The sequence below is a fragment of the Lissotriton helveticus genome, chromosome 2_2 (genome assembly GCF_964261635.1).
Source record: "Lissotriton helveticus chromosome 2_2, aLisHel1.1, whole genome shotgun sequence".
Taxonomy (NCBI): domain Eukaryota; kingdom Metazoa; phylum Chordata; class Amphibia; order Caudata; family Salamandridae; genus Lissotriton; species Lissotriton helveticus.
Window position 1 is genome coordinate 135,891,275 of NC_136060.1, and position 18,592 is coordinate 135,909,866.

At 50.4% G+C, this 18,592-nt stretch overlaps 1 protein-coding gene across 11 annotated transcripts in view; it reads left to right on the forward strand.

Annotated features, from left to right (window-relative positions):
* Positions 1 to 18,592, forward strand: part of FRYL (FRY like transcription coactivator) — a 2,496,013-nt gene that overhangs the window by 1,195,778 nt on the left and 1,281,643 nt on the right. For all 11 annotated transcript variants that reach the window (XR_013608325.1, XM_078678213.1, XM_078678216.1 and 8 more), the window contains one exon: positions 914 to 1,013. Coding sequence is in view for 10 of the 11 variants with exons in the window: in XM_078678213.1 (XP_078534339.1) it covers positions 914 to 1,013 (100 nt within the window). In the remaining variant the exon portion in view is untranslated. The remainder of the gene's footprint in view (positions 1 to 913; positions 1,014 to 18,592) is intronic.

Sequence of the window (18,592 nt, forward strand, 5' to 3'; positions counted from 1 at the left end):
CCCATATCCCCTCAGGACGCTTCTCTGATGACGTACACATCAAGATCACTTCCAAGGGCCCTCTTCCAGTTTGAACCCCTCTCATGCTCACAAACGCGCAGGAGATAGATCCAAACCAGCCCAGGCAAGGCTCCAAAACACAAGGAGTGCAGTGAGGCCATTCTCTCCATCTCTGAGTAGCAGATTCCCCACCTAGTCAGGAAGGAACAGGAGCAAAAGAGGAACAGCAGCCCTGGCCAGTCCCCACAACAGCAACTCTTATAAGAAAGGCCGTACCATTCCTAACAAATTAAAGAATATAATGTATCCAAAAGTCACATTTACCAGCCGTTCCACTGAGAAACATGATGATACTGTTGGGGGTTGATGGAATTGTGTGCCTCAGTGTTCCCAACTTACGGCAATTCATTAGATCACTCATGGAGTGGCTATGGATAGAGAGATTGAGGAAATCTAATTGCTTCAGACACGGAGGGTAAGTCCCCTAAACTGATAATGCATGAAATAACTTTTGTGAGGGCGCAAGGCAAATAGGTCAGTATGGTCCTTGGTATACTGGCAGTAGCACGGTGTGTGCATCATTCCTGGTTTTTCAAAACACTTTCGGAAACTAGTTGGTCCAGTTGGTGACACCATTATTATGACAATGTATTGCAATATAAAGATGGGAGGAACATGTGATCCAGAGAAGGTTAGAAGATAAGGCATCAGAATCTACAGAGGGCTGTCACTTGCTGCAGGACGTTTTCCATTAGTACAAACTAACATATCAAGCAGGAAATAAGTGGGAGCGCGGAAAGATTTACTTTTTCAGTAAGCATTGTTTTATGTCTTTTGTCTTTAAAATAATAGTGTAAAATGATAGGCGTATGCATGCTATTATAAACCTAACGTAATTTGGAATTTGTTATAGGGATTACCAGTGTGATACAGTTACCCTTCTGAACCTGATTCTTTTTAAAGCAGCTGATTCGTCTAGGGAAGTCTATGAAGTTGCCATGCAACTACTCCAGGTAATTAAGCATTATTAAAATGTTTTCCATTTGATGAATTTAATGAATAATCCTGCTGTTTTGCATAGCCAGGAACTTTTTGTCAGAGATCTCCTTGCACGTAAACTGTATGAACAGCCTCAGTAAATTTCTGTTAAATCCACTTCTGTTGTGCATGCTATTTCTGCACATACGGCTAAAATGTTTGGTGTTTGACGCCATGCTTGTGGATGGGCAGATGAGGAGAAGGTTGTGTGTGTGTGTGTGTGTGGGGGGAGGGGTTCTGGCAGGAAAAAGGAGCAATGACGTTCTCAATGAGATCTGCAAAAACATAAACAATGTGGTATAAAGTATGTATTTATTTTGCACTGGTAGTTAAGGTATGTCTGTAGGCTTCACTGATGCTTTATCTGCGATGCCTGGGTGAGAGGTGGGAAGGATACTATTTCCCTCACTGCTGTTTTGTAATCTAGTATAATATACTAATGCATGAGCCTGCCCCGTTGACTTTCCAGATGTACTAAGTGCGCAAAAACTCAAAGCATCACTTTCTTTGTTTAAAATATGGAACCTTCCCTCATCTCGGGTTCTAAAACTGTACACAGCAAAATCTCAAACAGAAACTGCACTTAGGTGTGGTGCCCACAGCAAGCCTGCAGCAGTGGAGGACACACATCAGACATGAGTACTGATAAACAGTATATTGGCCATCAATACTGATTTTCATTGCGCTGTGAGATGACTAGTCGATTGGTGATACCTTTGTGTTCCTTTTTTTGTCCACTTTGTGCCGATTGAAAATGCATCCCAATGTTTGATTATGAAACTATTTCAATCCACATGATGGACAGTATTTATCCAGTTCATTTGGGTAGTTTTAAAAATCTTGTTTTCATGAAGATTTTATTCCTTTTAATTTCGGATTACTTTGAGGTCAAGAACCAACTTAGTGAGAGTCCCAGCCAACCAAGGAGAGTTATGTATTTTGTGTAAAAGAGGTATAGTTTAAAACCTCTGTTAGACTGGGAGAGGACGAAATTGTTGACCACATTGTTGAATGTTGAACTAGCTTGTCTAAAAAGTGTGTTAATACCTACAAACTCCCCTATGCACCATCCCCCCTGCTACTGAGCCTACCATTGCGCACACACGCACGCACACACACGCACACAGCACTACATCTTCATCTCTGGATGAATAAATACATAAATACAGTTTGAACACTGCTTTCGTAAGGGCTCTTGCTGCAATTTAAGACTCTAACACAGGACTGTGATGTGCTGAATGACCATTCCTTACATATCAAAGAATTAAACTTGCACTGCTGGAGTTATGGCATACACATTAACCACCAAATTATCCAGCCATACAGGGTTTACACACTATGTTGATGGGAAGTGTCTCACTAAGTGGCTCATTAGAGCATTTGTGCAACATCTAGACACTAGTAGACATAAACTTTGTTCATAGTGGGAATCAGACTTCGCCAGGCTATTCCATGATTTGCAATGTAAAAAACGTATTTGCATACCCTTTTAAATATATTGTATAGTGCAAGGTTTAAACTAATTAAGTTTAGAAAACAAAACTTACCTCACTCCTAATAGAATCAATATGATCTGTCTACGGTGTAAAGCGATTAGCACTTATATTTCACACATGCTCTGGTCCTTACATTCTTACTGTTAAGGTATTATCTCTACACTTACGCAGGCCACACAATATGGAATTCACTTGAGGCACATATTCTTGGTTCCTTTCCACTTCCTTAACAAGACCAATGCTACTGAAAAGTTTGACTTCACTTTATTAGTTCGTCCGAATATTGCCATAAACTGGAAGAATGCTTGTCCTCCATCTGTTATTAGCTGGCACTCAGATGTTATTTGATTACTAAAAGCCAATAGTCGGTATCTGCACAGGAAAGTATGTGCAGGCCTTAGAAAGTATTTTATTGCTCAAAGCTGGAATATTATGCCTGAAATCCTACAGTAAACACCATATACGTTGGCCTTAAATTGCTCTTAAATATAACTCATTTTGATCATTGCACAAATTATGTATCATTTCAGTTGTCATCCTTGAAAGGGACTGAGTTGTCATTTGTACCACAAAATAACGCTCGGGTTGGGGGGGTACATTGCTACAGTGCTTTTAGTGTATGTTGAGGTGTGAACTCTTGCAGGTATGATGAATGCCCACAGGGTTATGCAGGAGGGAGTCCTTTAATATATTATAGTTCAATAGAGTATTCTGATGTAACAAAAAACTTGGCCTGTAATATTGGAATTACTGATTTCTTTGAACAGTGGATGATAGAATAATTGATTGTCTGCTATTAGGGTACCTTTTATACAGCACAATAAGCTGCTTTGTGCTTCTGTTTTTGGACCAATAAAAATATATTTGAAAAAAAAAGTGACAGCGGATCTCGTTCCAGATTGAGGAATTGATTGCACAACTGGTCCTTATGCTCCCAGAGTTCCCTGGGCCATTGGCAACACTGCAGCAAGCAAAGGCCATTAAAGCGGTCATTCTGCTTATTTCTGGCACTTTTAATTTATTTTCCTTCTGGCGTGCCTTTGGGTCACAAGGGTCTGCAGAGACCTTTGGTTGGGTTACAGCCAGCAGATCGATCTGAGCTCCCTAGACCCAGCTTTGGGTTCCGACTTCAATTCCGTCTCCAAGACATGCACCAATTCCTTTTTGATAGACACCTGTGCTGATGTTACTAGGGCTGGAGGTTAAGCCCCTGCAGACTCTGGTGACCTTCCCAGTGCAAAGTCCGCCCGACTCCCAACAGTTTCACACTTTGACTTCACTCTAGCGCACCAGTTTCTTGTACAGTCTGGCACAGACAAAACATTTCCTCTACCATGGAGCTGTCCTGAGAGGCTCAATTATATTTTTTGCTCTGATTCAAACCATAGTTTGCCTCCACCTGAGCATGACCATGTTGAAGATGGGAATGATTTACCCCAACACTATGATGACAACCGTATGTATGTAGGCCGAGTGGCTTGATACCTCTCCTGATAGAGGGTTGATTTTCCCTTGTACCCCGAATAGAGGCGAATGCTTCATTTGATAGTCATTAGATTTGAAGCGGAGGTCCTGGGCCAATATCTGCCTTCTGTGAAAGTCAAGCCATATGTACTTACTGAGGTTTTGCAACCGGACCAGGATAGGCTGAGCCTTTACTTCCGTTTAATGAAGCCCTGACTGATAGCCTATGAGCACTTGGGATAAGCCTTGCTCCTGCCCAACAATAAAAAGGCAGATGGCCAGACGTCATAAACCAGCACCTGGTGACAAAGATTTTCTTATGCAACATTCTACACATTAATGTTTAGTGGTCCAGACTTCCACCAACAAAGGGGTCTTGGCAACCGCCAAAGATGGCGGACGTGTCTCTCTAAAGCTCCCGCTAGGTGCCCAGGAATCCTCCATTATCTGATCCAGCACAACGCACTACGGGATCCTGGCTGGATCCTTTGAGGCATTTTTTACTTGGCCTAATGGTAAAGGAGCGCAGCCATTGTAGTGTAGTTCCTATATTCCCAATAGGCTCTGCGCATTGGAATAATATATCCTATAGATTAGATGTAGGACTGAGGTTAACTAAGTCTCTATCGAAAATACTAAACTTAATTGTGTGTGCCAGCTAACTCAGAGGTCACTAGAAACTTTCTCGAATAAACAGGAAGGGATTAGTTTGACAACCGCATAAACATGACAATTTTGTTTCCCAAGAATAAGAATATATCTCTGAGTCGCGAAAACAATAGATAACTATTTCACTCAGTTAATCGTGCATGCTTTGTTTCTACAGAGTTTCAGAGAAATAGTGAGACTGGCGTTTTCAATAAAAAGGTTTATTGAACAGTATTCTTTCTCATGCAAGAGAAGTGAAGTGCTACAATTGTTATGCAGACTGCAAAGTATCATGCGTACAGCGTAAACAGTAATATGAAATAATACTGTAAGAGCATTGTATGGTTTCTAAGCCATAAAAAAATACATACATAAATAACATTGACTAAAATACTCAACTGGTGTTTCTAAAATAAGCCTAGCCCAATGTACCTAACCTAAGTCTAGTACGCAGGAAGAAGTAAGTATTGTGTAGCATAGGTTTAGAAGTTTTTGCCAAGAATCTACCAAAGGTTTCTTTAGGTTCTAATCCACTCCATACCTTGGTTTAGAATGAAGGAGGTCTGGTATCTCTGTCTCGGGACTCAATTTCCCAACACCCCGCAAGGGGAGCCGGAAACACTTGAGCTGGATTCTCAGCAGGAGAAAGGCAGCCTCTTGATAAGTGCGTCAGCTGGAGAGTCGGCTTCCTTCGGCACTTGCTATAGCGAGCTGCGTCGGGCAAGTAGGTCTTCGAACTGCTCCGAACCACCAGTTATCTTGCTAGAGCAAGTGAAGGTATATTTCTGTAGTAGGGGATCTCTGTGTATAGTCCTAATCTAGTGAATAGTCCCGCCCATGTGCGTGGACCCCGGAGCAATCAAAAATAATCTCTTAGAGTGTCGAAAAATGCAGAATTGCACAGACACTTAAGAGAGAATTAATTTAAAGACAGATAATGCAGCCTATAAAAGGCTACACTGTCCAGTACTTCAACTAGAAATTCCACCCAAAAAATCCACAAAACAGCAAAGCCTGTACAGATTTCCCTTGCTTTAAAAGCAAAAACCCTCTGGAATGATAGAGAGGAGGACCTGGACAGACAAGCCCCATAGGCTGCCATTATGTGGCTCAGAACAGGATACTGTGCCTTTAAGAGAACTTTCCAGAACTTCACAGTATCCCAGAATGCACTGCAGGTCCCAGTTACTTTCAGTTCTTTTTTCCGGCTCCTGCAAGCCGGACCCTGGAGCATTGAGCTCTCCCTTTTCAAGGGTTTATTGGTGTTTTTTCACTGTTAATTTCGATTTGAGTGCTTCTAAAGTACTTTAGTGCTGTTCTTCTTGGTTTTTGCTCCTTTTTGATGTCAAATATGCCTGCATTATTTGACAAATGCCCGGAGTGCGCCAGGAAGAAGGCAAAATCAGATTCCCATGAGGTGTGTATCCTCTGCCTTCCCTCTTCCCACATCCCTGAGGAGTGTGAGATTTGTCAAGGCTTCTCTGGCAGGACCCTGAAGGAAAGACAGAACAGGCTTCAGGGCCTCGAGGAGAGAAGGCTGAAGGCGCAAGGTGGGTCTGGAGGGGCTTATTCTGCCCATGCTGAGTCCTCTGGGGGTCTCCCCAGGGGCAGGAAGACCAGCATATGCTCCCATTCTCCGTCTGGGTCGGTTGCACTGACCACGACGTCGAGAGGGATGACCACGGTCCGTTCCCCGTCCCCCCAGGGCTCTGGGGCGAAGCGACGTCGACGGTCGGCGTCAAGGGAATTGCACAGACCGCCGTCGAAGTCTCCTGTGACGATTTCGTCGTCATCCTCATCGGCGTCGACGTTGAGTGATCGACGTCGAAGGGCCCGGCGTCGGCGCTCGCCGTCGAGGCGACACCGCCGTTCGCCGTTGGCGAAGAGAAGACGTTCATCGTCGAGGGGAACATTGTCGTCGAGTTCGCCGTCGAGGCGCAAGAGGTCGCCGTCGGGGCGCAAGAGGTCGCCGTCGAGGCGCAAGAGGTCGCCGTCGAGGCACATGCGGTCGTCGTCGAGACGCGAGAGATCGTCGTCGAGACGCAAGACGTCGTCGAGAAGGACGAGGTCGCCGTCGAGGCGGTCGAGGTCGCCGTCGAGGCATAGTAGACGGTCGACGCCGAGGAAAGGGCGTTCGACGTCGAGGGAAGGCCGTTCGCGTCGAGGGACCTACGCTCGCCGTCTGGTCACCGTTCTTCGACGTCGAGGAAGCGTGGTGAGGCCTGATGCCGTGGGAGGCTCGCCTGCGTCCAGGTCTGGAAAGGAAGGTTCACCGGGCTCGGTGTACTCCGAGCTGTATACTCCATCACAGAAGCATGTTACACCTCCGCATCCGTTGCCAAGGGGTCTTCCTCCGAGAGCTCCGACCCCTCCTCCATTGCCTCCTCTGCCTCCACCTCCTCGGCCTCAGGGGCCTGATAGACCTCCCCCGGTTCCTCCAAGGTCGGTCTCGTTGCCCAGGCTTCCAACCCCCTCCCCCCCCCCCCCAAGGGGACTCCCAAGCCTCGGGTCCCTTCCAAGCCCAGGACTCCCGCCCTGGGGAAACCGGCGGAGCGACCCAGACCTAGGAAATCACGGTCACGCTCCGGACGGAGAGGAAGATCGAGGAGTTGACACAGGTCCTCCACCAGATCGAAACATCGCCATAGGCGGCGAGGATCCAGGTCCCGAACGGGCTCTTCCAGGACTCGCTCATATTCGCCGACCCTATCGGATTCCCTGGAGACAAGGGTTTCTCCGGTGGACGACATAAGCACGTTCCAGGAGGTTCTCCTGAGGGTGGCTACAAAATTGGGCATCACGGTAACGGCTCCTACACCTACGATGTCCGTGATATTTGAGACTCTAAACAAGAAGCACCTGTCTCGCCCTCTGCTACCCTTGGGTGCCAGGGTTGGTTGAACCTGCGGAGGAGCTGTTCCTTAAACCTGCGGTGGTGAAGGCCGCTCCATCCCGACTTCTGAAGAAGTACAGGGCGCCAGATTCGGACCCGTCCTTCCTGCGGATGGACCCAGTACCCGATTCTGTTATAGTGACGGCGGCCAGGAAGTTACATTCTACCTCCCCGTCCTCCACCGTGCCGCCTGATAAAGAAAGCCGTTGGATTGATTTGGCTGGAAGGAAGGCTTGTGGGACTTCTTCCACGACCATGAAGGCCTCCAGCGATTCAGCATTGCTGGGGCGGTACGGCCGTGCACTGTGGGATTCCCTGGAACAGTTCACGGACCTTCTGCCACGTGACAAGAGGGAGGACTTCCAGGAAATAGTTAAGGAAGGGATACTGGTTTTAAACCAGGTCATCAGCGCGGCGGCGGATATCTCGCTGTTGGCTGCCCATGGTTATTGTCACGGGATCAACCAGCGCCGCCATGCTTGGCTCAGGCTCACGTCACTCAAGCCGGAGGCCCAGCAGCGGGTGGCCAATCTGCCCTTTTCCGGAGGGACACTTTTCGGAAAACACGCCGATGATGAGATGGCCCGCATGAAGGCTGAGGCGGAGACCCTGACAGCAGTAGGCTTGTTGAAGCCCAAAGAAAAGAAGCCCTACCGCTCGTTCCAGAGACGGTTCGGTTCGCAGGGAAAAGGACGAGGACAGTCTTCGGGACAACAGCAGCAACAACAACAGCAGCAGTTCCGAAGACCATTCCAAAAACGCCAGAGGGGTAGAGGTGGACAGCAGTCCTCTACTGTGAACAAATGCCCGGCCGGGTCTCGACCCTGAGCGGTTACTTCCCCTTCGTCCGTTACCCGTTCCGCCGATATCCTGTTAAGGAAAAGGGCGATAGAAGACGTACCTCTGTCTCAAAGAGGAAGAGGTCTGTACTCCCGGTTCTTTCTGGTCCGCAAGAAGGACAAGAACGAGTTCAGGCCCATTCTGGACTTGCGACAGGCAAACAAGTGGATTCGCAGAGAAAAGTTTTGCATGCTGTCGTTGCATCAGATTTATCCTCAGTTGCAACAGGGAGACTGGCTATGTGCAATAGACCTACAGGATGCGTACTTCCATGTGCCCATTGCACACAAACACATGAAGTTCCTGCGATTTCAAGTCGGCACCAATCATTATCAGTACACAGTACTTCCCTTCGGGCTGAAGTCTACGCCTAGGACTTTCTCGAAGTGCATGGCAGTGGTAGCGGCACACCTGAGGAAGAACAAGGTGTTTGTCTACCCGTACCTGGACGATTGGTTGATCAAGGCCTCCTCCTTCTCGGAAGCTCGAGCGCACTTCCAGAAGACGTGCGTTCTCTTGAACAAGTTGGGGTTGCACATCAACATGTCCAAGTCTGTCCCGACTCCGGTCCAGTGCATTCAGTACTTGGGTGCCTCCATCAATACGCTGTTAGCAACCGTGTCTCCTTCGGAGGAGTGACGATTATCACTCCTTCAGAAGGCTTAGGCTCTCCTGACCACTCCGTCTACGACAGTGAGGACGGTGTCTTCGCTGCTGGGTTCGATGGCCTCTTGCATCTTCCGGACGCCACATGCGCGGCTGCACATGAGACCGCTGCAGGAGTGCTTGGAGGATCAATGGGACCAGAGGAGAGGGTCTTGGGATGACAAGATACGACTGTCTCTGCATGCTCTTCAGTCTCTGAAGTGGTGGTGTTCAGCGGAGAATCTCCTCAGAGGGGTTCCCTTTCACAAGGACATTCCCACTCAGACTATCGTGACGGATGCTTCTCTCCAGGGATGGGGATCGCACTCCGGAGACTTACAGATTCAAGGGACGTGGTCCCCGATGGAGTCCACGTACCACATCAATTTCCTGGAACTCAGAGCTGTTCACTTGGCACTGAAGGCTTTTCACCCGTCCTTCCAGACCAACTCTCTGCTTGTACAGACGGACAATACGACCACGATGTACTATCTCAACAAGCAGGGGGGCTCGAGATCGCGCACTCTGTCGCAGGAGGCGCAGGCAATCTGGCACTGGCTTCATGCCCGAGGACTGACGATAACGGCCACCCATCTGCCAGGTGTGCAGAATGTTCAGGCAGACGAACTGAGCAGACTGATTCAGGAAAACCACGAATGGGTCATAAACGACGAAGTACTAGGAGAAGTCTTCGCAAGGTGGGGAACTCCAGACGTAGATCTGTTCGCCACCGCAGAAAACAGCAAATGCCGAGACTTCGCCTCCAGGTACTACCAGCCGGGGACGCTGGGGAACGCGTTATGGATCAACTGGTCAAACAGCTTTCTGTACGCTTTTCCACCCATTCCCCTGATTCCAATGGTTCTCATCAAGCTGTCCCAGTCCAGGGCGCGGATGATACTGATTGCCCCGGAATGGCCCAGATAGTGGTGGTTCACGGACCTGCTTCACCGGTCTCTCCTTCCTCACATGAAGCTGCCGTGCAGGACGGAGCTTCTCACACAGTTCGGGGGGCGGATGTTGCACCCCAACCTCTCGTCTTTGAGTTTGGCGGCATGGCTCCTGAAATAGTGCAATATGGCCATCTTAATCTCCCGGAAGATAGCATGGACATACTGAAGGAGGCTAAGCGACCTTCCACTAGGACTTCTTATGCTTACAAGTGGAAGAGGTTTTGTATCTGGTGCAAGTCCAAGAACTATGACCCGACGACGTGTAAGGAAGATGTCATCCTTCCTTACCTTCTACATTTGGCGCAGTCTGGCCTGAATGTCCATTCCATTAAGGTCCATCTGGCTGCTTTGACTGCCTACAGGAAATGCCCTTCACAGACTTCCTTCTTCCAGATCCCTGTGATCAAAGACTTTCTGGAAGGCTTGAAGAAAGTATTCCCTCCTGTCAGGCTTCCTTCGCCTTCCTGGGAATTGAATGTGGTGCTGTCCAGATTGATGAAGGAGCCTTTTGAACCTATTCATAAGGCTTCGTTGCAGCACCTGTCCTGGAAGGCGGCGTTCCTCGTGGCCATTACATCGGCCCGCAGGGTGAGTGAAATTCAGGCGTTGTGTTGCCAGGAACCTTATACTGTATTTCATGCTGCTAAGGTTGTTATGCGTACTCGCCCTAAATTTCTTCCCAAGGTTATTTCTGATTTTCATGTCAACCAGACTATAACTTTGCCTAAGTTTTTTCAGAATCCTTCATCTCCAGCGGAAAGGTCTTTACATTCCCTGGATGTTAGGAGGGTGTTGAAATTTTATCTGGATAAAACCAAAGATATTTGTAGGTCAGACCAATTGTTTATCAATTATGGATCAGTCAGGATGGGTCTTGCTACCTCTAAACAGTCCATCTCGCGGTGGATTGTGTCCTGCATACAATTGTGTTACCAAAAGGCTAATAAGACCTTAGGGGGCAAACCTAAGGCTCATTCCACCAGGGGCAAAGCTGCCACGACGGCTTTGCTTCGTAATGTTCCCATTGCAGAAATCTGCAAGGCGGCCACTTGGAAGTCGGTCCATACCTTTGCTAAGCATCACTGCGTGGACACTGATGCCAGGGCAGACGCTCAGGTTGGGCAGGCTTCGCTGCGAAATCTGTTCGCACAATAGTGGTGTTATTTCTCGTTTCTCCACCGCCGCTTTGGTGTGGGGATGGGCTTGCCATTCTATTCACTAGATTATGACTATACACAGAGATCCCCTACTACAGAAGGAGTAGTTTCTGTCCTGTAACTCCAGTTCTGTAGTAGGGGTATCTCTGTTATAGTCATAAGCGCCCTCCCGCCTCCCCGGTGGAGAGAGAGAGAGAGAGAGATGTTCATGAAAGGAATGCTACAGGTCTGGTGTGTTACGCCTTCAAAAAGAATTGAAAGTAACTGGGACCTGCAGTGCATTCTGGGATACTGTGAAGTTCTGGAAAGTTCTCTTAAAGGCACAGTATCCTGTTCTGAGCCACATAATGGCAGCCTATGGGGCTTGTCTATCCAGGTCCTCCTCTCTATCATTCCAGAGGGTTTTTGCTTTTAAAGCAAGGGAAATCTGTACAAGCTTTGCTGTTTTGTGGATTTTTTTGGTGGAATTTCTAGTTGAAGTACTGGACAGTATAGCCTTGTATAGGCTGCATTATCGGTCTTTAAATTCTCTCTTAAGTGTCTGTGCATTTCTGCATTTTTCGACACTCTAAGAGATTATTTTTGATTGCTCCGGGGTCCACGCACATGGGCGGGACTATTCACTAGATATGACTATAACAGAGATACCCCTACTACAGAACTGGAGTTACAGGACAGAAACTACTCCTTATACCTTGAAGGTGTTTAGGAATGCCATAGTTTGACATAAAATCGGGCATATGAACGTCAGGAAAGAACCCCTAGGGAATAGTTGTTCTTTGTAAAGTAATTGAGTTCTTGGACAAATCAATATTCAAACAAGGGGAAGTTCCCTAACTGCTTAAGCTGGTTTTCCAAGAAGTCGTTGTGACGTTTGGTATGAGTGGAAATCGCCATGCCTGTATTTGGGTAGCATGGGCTATGCCTAAATAAGGGCTTAATTTCTATGCCTATATAAGGGCAATGTGAATCTGAAAGGGACACGTTAGTATTAGATTCCTTACCTTAGAATATCCCCAGGCGTCAGACTGGATCCGGAAACTTTTGCATAGCAGTTCCCTTGCGCGTCGGTAGTCGTCGTCTGCGGCTCCGCGTCCGTCGTCGGCGCCGTCATGACGTCGTCGGAGTACTTAGACGCCGCCTCCGCGTGCTGACGTCCGTTCTTCTTTTTTCCGCGCCAGCAGCGCAGATCTGGAAAAAGCAGTAACCCTTAGTCAATTTTTGACTAACTTTTTGGATCTTTTTGATCATTTTTCGAAGTCTTCACGACTCCGATCGGTGCCGTAGGGATGCCTGGCTTTAAACACTGCGAGGATTGCGACCGCACGATGTCGGTCACAGACCCTCACCACCTGTGTCTAACTTGTCTAGGCGTCGGCCACGATGACAAGGCCTGCTCTGACTGCCGGGCCCTCTCTTCGAAAGCCAGGCGGGAGCCGTCCCGCAGGCGACTCGAACTCCGGCAGTCGGTGCCGCGCCGCGAGAGGTCCCGGTCCCACGGGAGGTCGAGGGGCAGGTCGCGGGCTCGGAGCCACCACAGTTCCGAGAGTAGGCCGCGCTCCTCCGGGTCGAAGTCGTCGTCAGGTAAGAAGCATAAGAAGTCCAAGCGGCGTCATTGCTCTTCGGACTCCCCCCGACGCTCACGCGATGCGGCCGGGGGTTCGGGTGACACCACCCACGCGGCTCCGTCGGAGTCGCGGGCGCCGCGTCCAGCCCCATACCCTACGGTCCCTAGGCTAAACGCGGCGCCGGAGGAGATAGAGCGCTTTCTCATGGCCATGAGGAATCTCTCTCCTCCGACGGGCTCCGCGGTGCCTTCGGGTCCAGCGGACCCGTCTGTGGCCTCTAGCGGGTCGGGGGCTTTGGCCCCGACACCGTTGCGTGCTTCGGCCCCGATGCCGCCGACGCCTTCGGGCCCGGCGCCGCTAGGCCCCACTCTCCCGACGCCGCCGGTGCCTTCGGGCCCGCCGCCGCAGGGTTCAGCGGCCCCGGCGCCGCCGGCGCCTTCGGGCCCGGCGCCGCGGCACTCCGCTAGGCCTTCTTCGGGATCTGGGTTGTCGCCGGTGAACCTTACGACCTCCCCTTGCGTCGGACCATCAGGTGTCGCCTCCGGGGCCGTCCTCGGGCGGCGCCGTCCCCGGTTCCACCTTCGTTCCTGTTGCGGCGCTGGGACGTCGTTTGGAGAGTTTGTCTTCTATGAACAGGCCCCATTGATTGAAAACTCTGAGCATCAGGAGATGGGTGAAGAAGAGGATTGGGAGGGGTCTGAGGACCCTCTGACCAGGGAGTGTCAGTCTCATGAGGACTGGGCAGGAGACCTTGGGGAGGCCAGTGGCCTGGACACCTCTCCAGACACTGGTTTTGTCTCCCCTCCTACCGTGGCTTGAGAGGAGGGGGCAACATATAGTGTGGTGTTGATGAGGGCTGCCAAGGCCTTGGGCCTTGAGCTCCCCGTCGCGGCCGTGAGGACGAATCTCCTCACTGAGGTCCTTAAACCGCAGTCAAGCTTGGCCGAGCCTCTGCTGCTCTTTAATGAGGCCTTGACCGACGTTCTTCTGGGCACTTGGTCCAAGCCCGCTACGGGTTCGCCCGTAGATAGGAACGTGGCCAGGCGCCACCGCCCAGCCCCGGGCGACCCATGTTTCCTGTCCACCCACCCCACCCCCGAGAGCCTGGTCATCCAGGCCACTAATTCCCAGACCCCGTTCCCGTCGGCTCCGCCGGACAGGGAATCCAAGAGGTATGAGCAGTATGGTAAAAAGATCTTCTCATCCCTTAGTCTGGGACTGCGGTCTTCCAACACCGCGTGCCTCTTGGGCCGTTACACCCACTCTCTGTGGGATACGGTCGCGGAAGTGCTGCCAGAGTGTCCGTTGGAGGTACGGTCCAAACTCGGCCAAGCCCTTGTGGAGGGCCGGGATGCAGCCAAATATTCCATCCGGTGTGGGCTGGATACCACCGACTCGCTAGGTAGAGCGATGGCAACGACGGTGGCGGTCAGACGCCACGCCTGGTTGAGGTCCGCCAACTTTCCGGCCGCTTTTCGTCGCGAGTGGAGTTGCGGTCTACTGTACGCCTTTCCGCCTATACCACTTCTGCCCAGAGTGCTGAAGAAGATCAAGCGCGACCGGGCCCAAGTCATCCTTGTGGCACCGGACTGGGCTCGAAGGTACTGGTATCCAGAGCTACTCAGTATGTCAGTCGATCCCCCGGTTCGTCTGCCTCTTCAGGAGGACCTTCTGTCGCAGCAGCAGCAAGGGACGGTCCTCCACCCGAACCTGTCCAGTCCCCACCTCCATGCTTGGAGATTGAGCGGCGACAGTTGAGGCCATTTGACTTGCCTCCTGAAGTCTGTAACGTCATTCTGGCAGCCAGGCGTCCCTCCACAAAGTCGGTATACGCCTGCAGGTGGAACAGATTTGTGGCATGGTGCACAGCAAAGGCTGTGGATCCTCATGCTGCCCCTCTTTCTGAGGTTCTTCTCTTCCTTCTTTCTCTTGCCCAGCAGGGCTCTGCTCTGGGCACTATCAAGGGCTACCTTTCTGCCTTTTCGGCCTTTCTGAGGCTGCCTGATCAACCTTCTTTGTTCAAGTCCCCTATTGTAAATAGATTTCTAAAGGGCATCACTCACACATTTCCTCCTGTTCCGTTTGTGATGCCTCAGTGGGACTTGAACCTGGTTCTTACGTTTCTGATGTGCGCTCCCTTTGAGCCACTTCACAACTGTCCTCTTCGCCTTCTGACTTTGAAGACTGCTTTCCTGGTTGCCATCACCTCTGCCAGGAGAGTGAGTGAGCTCCAGGCCCTTTCTTGTACTCCACCTTTCCTTTCTGTCTATCCGGACAAAGTGGTGCTGCGTACTAAGCCTTCTTTCCTGCCCAAGGTTGTCACGGCCTTCCACATCGGGCAGTCTATCACCTTGCCTACCTTCTTTCCGCCACCGCATCCCTCTAAAGAGGAAGAGCGGCTCCACCGTCTGGACCCAAAACGTGCGCTCTCATTTTACTTGGATCGCACACGCCAGTTCCGGGTGGATGACCAACTCTTTGTTGGTTACATGGGCGCTAAGAAGGGGAAAGCGGTGCACAAGAGGACCATCTCCCAGTGGATCATCTTGTGTATCCAGGCATGCTACTCCTTGGCTAGAAAGGAGCCCCCTGTTGGATTGCGGGCTCATTCTACCCGAGCCACGGCGACTACCACTGCCCTGGGCAGGGGAGTGCCCTTACAAGACATGTCAGGCAGCTACGTGGGCATCGCTGCACACGTTTGCAAGACACTATTCTATTCTAAGGTAAGGAATCTAATACTAACGTGTCTCTTTCAGATGCTCAAGTTACTACTTGTGTAACGATATATCTGTAAGAGACATTAGTTAGTATTAGATTCCTTACCGACCCACCCATCCTCCCCGTTCTGCGAACCAATATCTAGGGTTAGGGTTACCCCCTTTCAGGGCCCTAGTTTCAATGGCACCAGTGTTGGTTTTTAACATGGCTCTGCGTTTCTGGCGCGGGAAAGCTGTGTCTAAGAACTGACGTCAGCACGCGGAGGCGGCGTCTAAGTACTCCGACGACGTCATCACGGCGCCCACGACGCCGACGACGACGCGGAGCCGCAGACGACGCCTAACGACGCGCAAGGGTAGTGCTACTCAAAAGTTTCCGGATCCAGTCTGACGCCTGGGGATATTCTAAGGTAAGGAATCTAATACTAAGTAATGTCTCATACAGATATATCGTTACACAAGTAGTAACTTGTGCATTGTACCTATATAAGGGCATGAATCGGGAAAATTCACTCGGAGCTTAAAACGCCACAAAACACCATCAAACCTGGGGTGTCCCCTTTGTGGGGAGCAGGCAGAGTGATGTGAAATACCATGACTAGCTTGCACCTTCTCTCTGGCTGTGCCTTCTGGCACAGAGCTATTGTCCAAACTGGGCCCGTGGCTATCTTTGTGGCGGGCGTCAAAGACACCTGAGAGAATTTTGCGGCAACTCCTGTGGCTGCCCTGTTTGAGCCAGACTCAGTGCGGCCTAATCCTGGGCTTGTGCTCCTCCCTCCCCCAGTGAGACCAGAAGAAGAGTGGGTGAGTCCATCGAGCCATGAGTTATTGGAAGGGGTTGGGTAGTGGAGCAGTTGGCCCGATCAGAGGCCTGGGGCAACCCTGGAGGCTTCCGGCTAGTGATTTCTATTTGAATTGTGCCGCAACTCCTGTTCTCCTGTGGCAGCCCTGTTGAGCCGTCCTCGACACTGCCTAGTCCAGAGCCTGTAGCTGAGAGGCACAGATTTCTCTCCACTCACCCTCTAGCCTTACTGAAACCGGATGAGGAGTGGGCGAGTCCATCGAGCCCTGTATTTTTGGAAGTGAGTGAGGTGCGGAGGCACTGAATAAGGTCCTGTGTGGCTGGCCTGAACTGCAGTCAAACTGAGGGGGTGGCGTGTGTTTGCCTAGTTGTGAAGGCCTGTTTTTTTTTTCTTTGTGTCCGTGCAAGCCCCCGCCAGCCTCCTTACCCTTGGCCCTGAGGGGACTACAGTGAACTGCACGGATGGCCTGAAACTAGATGTCTTGCACAGGCTGCAGGTGATTCGGTGTGGCGAGGGGGAGACACAAACTGCCCGCCTGGCAACTTTCAACTGATTCTATCGCCATTTCTGCCCCCCTGCCACATTGAGAGGGGTACGGGACACGGTGGCCCTCATTTACTGTTGCCCCCAGTGAGTGGCTCAATAAGACCTCTTCAGTGCCGGATCCCACCTGCCCTTGTGTATGAACGCGACACACAACGTACCCTGAAAGGGACCCATTCCTCATCACCACAGCATGTGCTAACACATGCTCGTTCGTTCTTCTGGGCTGTTTGGGATTGCTGGACTCGGTGGCGCATGCTCTCCAATCGACAGGAGCCACTGGTCGGGCTGTGCCGCCTCCGACTCTGTACTGACTATAACCCTGGCCCGCTGTAACTAGTTGCATGGCCTGCGCCCCGCAAGTCTGAGGCCCAGAGCGAGATCTGGCTGGCACGACAACCGATCAACATCAAGCCTCGTTTAGGGGGTATGTCCCTGATCTTATGAGGAGGTTGTGGACCCTTCTCCGGTGCACTAGTTGAGGAGGAGCTGACTACAGTTCCAGGCTGTTTTGAACACCTTCTGGTGATCCTGACGTGCCACTTCCCATAACAAGAAGATACCCATTCCTTCCGTCTGGATGTCACCACTTGGGTGCATTGTCATCTTGTTTTTCCGCCTGGGAGGCCTGTGTGCATACACCGCATAGCCATCTGATGGTTCTTCAACATACATCCTGGATGACTGTATTTAACCTAACCTGGCTCCTCCACTGGATAAACTTGATCTGATACTCCGAGAAATGCGTGATTCCAGGTCTGCCATTTAACACATATTGACTCCCTATTGGCAGACCTTGGTATATTACGTGAGGATCATCGTAAACTGTTGGACAAAATGCAAACAGCGGAAACTACGTTATTGGAGCTGGTCCCCCACCAGGTTGCCCATGTCGAGCTTCAGAAGCAATTCAGGGCCTTACCTTAGAGAGCAGAGGACACAGAAGGCAAATAGTGTGGACACCAATGGGCACAGACGTCCCCAAATCTACTGTATTCATCGAACAATGTCTTCAAAAGGCAGCCCTTCCCCCACACAGGCCTGTCATCCCTATTTGCTGTGGAGCGAGCACACAGGGTGCTGTCCTGACGCCCTCCCCTTATAGCACCCCAGAGGGCCATGTTTTCAGGGATACTTAACTATAGAGATGGTGATTATCTGCTTCGAAAAGCTAGAGTGTAGCTCCCATAATTATAGACAATGTCACTGTCAGTTTTCCGAACTACACATTAGACGTGCAGCCGTTGTGCATCCTTTCATGCAGTCAAGGAACAGCTGCGCTCTGATGGACTTAGCTATGCTTTAATGTTCCTAGCCCGCTTGAAGATCATACATGATGAGTGTTAATTGTTTGTTTGACACTCTTGATGCCGCTAGGGACTGGTTGGAGCGCCAGTGCCCAACTACACATGACTTCTCCCACGTCAAGAAGAGCACACACAGAGGGGTGAGTGTGGATTGCCTCACTGTCTTAGACAGGCTCAGTGCACAGTTTTGAAAATGGCACCTTCCCCTCAACAGGCCCCGCAAGGCGAGGTGGCAGTACTGGGGACTGTCATCACTTGAATTTCCCCGTCGCCAACCCTCCTCAAGCTCTTTAGCAAGTGTGAACTCCGTGACTTGGACTCCAATATGAGTGTTGTGCTATTCCCTAATGTGACACATAAGATAGTTTGATTTGATACTAATGGGTGGCTATGCCACATCTGAAAGAGACACGTTAGTATTAGATTCCTTACCTTAGAATATCCCCAGGCGTCAGACTAGATCCGGAAATCTTTGCATAGCAGTACCCCTGCGCGTCGGTAGGCGTCGTCTGCGGCT